Here is a 2,978-nt window from a genome sequence, read left to right as displayed (position 1 = left end):
GTATATGACTCATTGATGTAGCTGCAAAACTGTAGGATGTAGGATTGATGTAGCTGCAAAACGCATAAATCAACGTACAGAGATGGCTTTAGTACCGTTCGATGCGTCAGAAAGTAAGCTTTAAAACGAGCCCAAAAACGAAAAAAGTGAAAATTTTCGATTTTACCCCAGACGCTCCCCTTAACTTCAATCCAAGGGACAATCCTTTACGAACCACCATTTATGTTGCTTTCACGACCACGTTCCTAATGCCGCTTTTTTCCCATCCGCAATTTCCTAGCACAGTTTCAGTACTCTCTAAAACATTCTTACAATTCTACAATTCAAACCTTTTCACACTCAACCTAACTTGACAACACATTTATTAAATAAAAGCCTATACCGGTACCTAACAATAAAATACCGTTTAATTCAAGACCTCTACAACGTTCATTTTACTGCAACCCAGATATTTGTCACAATAGCATAATTCAAATTTCTAAATAATGTAAGACATTCGATGTCCTAGCGTTGTGTAGCAGTTCAATAATTGTCAATCATTAGTGTCCTACATTCTGTCTTCAAATATCTAAGATTGCAGTTGTTTGAAGATAATTATAATGTTGTGGTAAAAAAAAAGTATTACGATGTTAAAATCCATAATTCCAAACAAACTAACAGACAACAAAAATGCCTTTTTTTATACCGAGGCCTTGAACTATTTTTTATATTTAAAACGCCCGGTTTGTTTAGCCAAATCACGGGCAACAATATTAGATTGATAGACCATCAAATGTGGAATCAATTATATACTCAAACAGCATTTGAGTGTTCACATTTTTTCGCCGCAATTTTTTTTATCCGAAATCGTAAATTTTTTAACCAATTTCCCATAAAAATGTTGAACTAATTGAATGAAATGATCAGAGGGTTATAAACTGCACGGCAATCGATAGTTTACAAAAAATACAACTAATGTAAGCAACTTAATCTTGGCAATCGATAGTTCACAAAAAATACAACGAATGTAAGCAAATCAGTCTAGCATAACACCTACTTGGCTCAGTGTTAGTCTCAGCACCGCAGTTGTCGCTCAGGATCTTGTTGACATCAGTCACGCCAGCTCCAGACTGGAGATGCAGCCCAAGCTTTGGTAGGCCAACAACATGGAACTTAGTCCAAGCGGCGTATGTGAGATGACCGTAGAACGATGCTAGGCGCTCCCTGCAAGATAAATGTTCATTATTTTCAAAAAGCAACTACCGATGATCAGAGATAAGAGAGGAGCACTCAACAGTTAGTGTATAAAGAATTTGTCAAGACAGGTGTAATGTGGAACACGTATGACATGCTGGCAAACTAATTCCACGTACCCAAATTCTCGGTGCAGGAAAACTTCCAACCTTATGGAATCATTAGTACCGTCACAGCTGCCGCGGAAAAAAGTATCTAACAAGTGGAGGTGAATTTCACAATCCCATTCATACAATTTCATGAGCAGGTCCGGTAAATTAAGGATGGGTTCTTGTTCAGATGATATCACGGTCACTGTTTCAATTTCGCCTCTTTGAACGGTCTGCAAAGTGCGCTTCATCTTCTTGCTCCTTCTCTCGCCTTCAACAACAATCTCTCTGTCCACAGACAAAAATTCTTCAGGGAGAAGACGTTTTTTCTGGGCTTCTAAAAGTCGATTATCACGGCGATGCTCGGGTGGAAAAGAAAGCGCAAATTTGGGACGTTTTTCAGGCGTAAATTCGAATCAAGCAGGACAGTCTCCTGTAGAAACTGGCTGGAACTGATACGGAGCGGAAGTGTGGAATTCGATAACAAGTTAACAGATTGATTTGTACGATATCATTTGATACCTGCACACGAATGAGCTTTCTGTCGCCCCAGTTATGAGATTGCCTCAGACCGATCGGCCAAAAATCACGCAGCACACAAAGCCGCTGAGCATTTTGAAGACGTGTTTATTTTGGAATAATTGAGGTATCACGACTTAGCGAATCTACATTCTAACCTCCCAATAACGATTATGTCGCGCACGAATGTGAATGCTCCAGCCTCCAAGCTCATTCCACATTGAGAGTTTGAATGATTCTACTATTATTGATTTTGCAACGCATCAATCTATTAATAATATCTTGTTCTTCTAAAAATACCACGCAAATTTAGTGCTTAAGCCATCGATCATCGCTTGCCCGCTCAATATTCCAAGTACAATATCCAAATTAAAAAATTCATGATAAGAGATTCATGAACTTGACATATTATTCTGCGTTAGCTTATAACATAAACCATATTGTTAAATTCGATGGGTGGGACCTATACAAGCAGAGCAAACATAAGAATTTTATCAGTATCGACTATCGAGTACACGAAAACTTTTCTGATAGAGGATTTAAAGCATCTCAATGATCAGGATTGAGCAAAATAATAGACGCTTTTCTGGTCTGAGTATAGAACCCAGTATAAATAACAGATTGTTACAAGTTACTTACATACAAATACATAGAAAACGATTATAAACAGATTAAATCAAATCAGCTATTGAACAAAGTAATTAGTATAGGCTGACTGTAGCAAAACTTAAGTAGGTACTTACTCTAATAAGAGGTTCTAGTGCAATGTATCAAAAATACTAAAAGCTGGAATGAAGTTGGCTATTGTCGTATTCAGCTATGGTTACGTTCAGATATAAACAAATCTTAATATTACAATTAAATCTAATTCTAAATTTCTAAATATTTTTATTATATTAATAAAAATCTTAAATATTAAACTGGACCGCTACAGATTCAACATTTGTAAGGCACACATTGTGTATCTACATAATACAAGTAATTAAAATTATTATTGATTGCACCACCAAAGTAATTACATCTAAAAAGAATTCAAAAATAGAATGTGAGGTGATTCTACATCCGCTGGTACAACTGTTAAAAAAATGTGTTCAACTATAAAGTCACTACTTCAGACATTCCTAACTGAAAAAAAAA

The 2,978-nt window shown here is 36.3% G+C and overlaps 1 protein-coding gene across 1 annotated transcript; it reads right to left on the bottom strand.

Annotated features, from left to right (window-relative positions):
* Positions 1–429: 429 nt before the first annotated feature.
* On the bottom strand, positions 430–1,684 carry LOC108677026 (the record flags this gene model as incomplete). The annotated part of the gene is made up of 3 exons (XM_018165176.1): positions 430–437; positions 1,037–1,203; positions 1,353–1,684. Coding segments are annotated over 3 exons (507 nt in total), but the record flags the coding sequence as incomplete, so codon positions are not given.
* Positions 1,685–2,978: the final 1,294 nt, after the last annotated feature.

Source organism: Hyalella azteca, unplaced genomic scaffold (assembly GCF_000764305.2).
Source record: "Hyalella azteca isolate HAZT.00-mixed unplaced genomic scaffold, Hazt_2.0.2 contig7143, whole genome shotgun sequence".
NCBI classification, from domain to species: Eukaryota; Metazoa; Arthropoda; class Malacostraca; order Amphipoda; family Hyalellidae; genus Hyalella; species Hyalella azteca.
The sequence above is the reverse complement of the archived record's forward strand: the minus strand, read 5'-3'. Positions and strand labels throughout refer to the sequence as shown.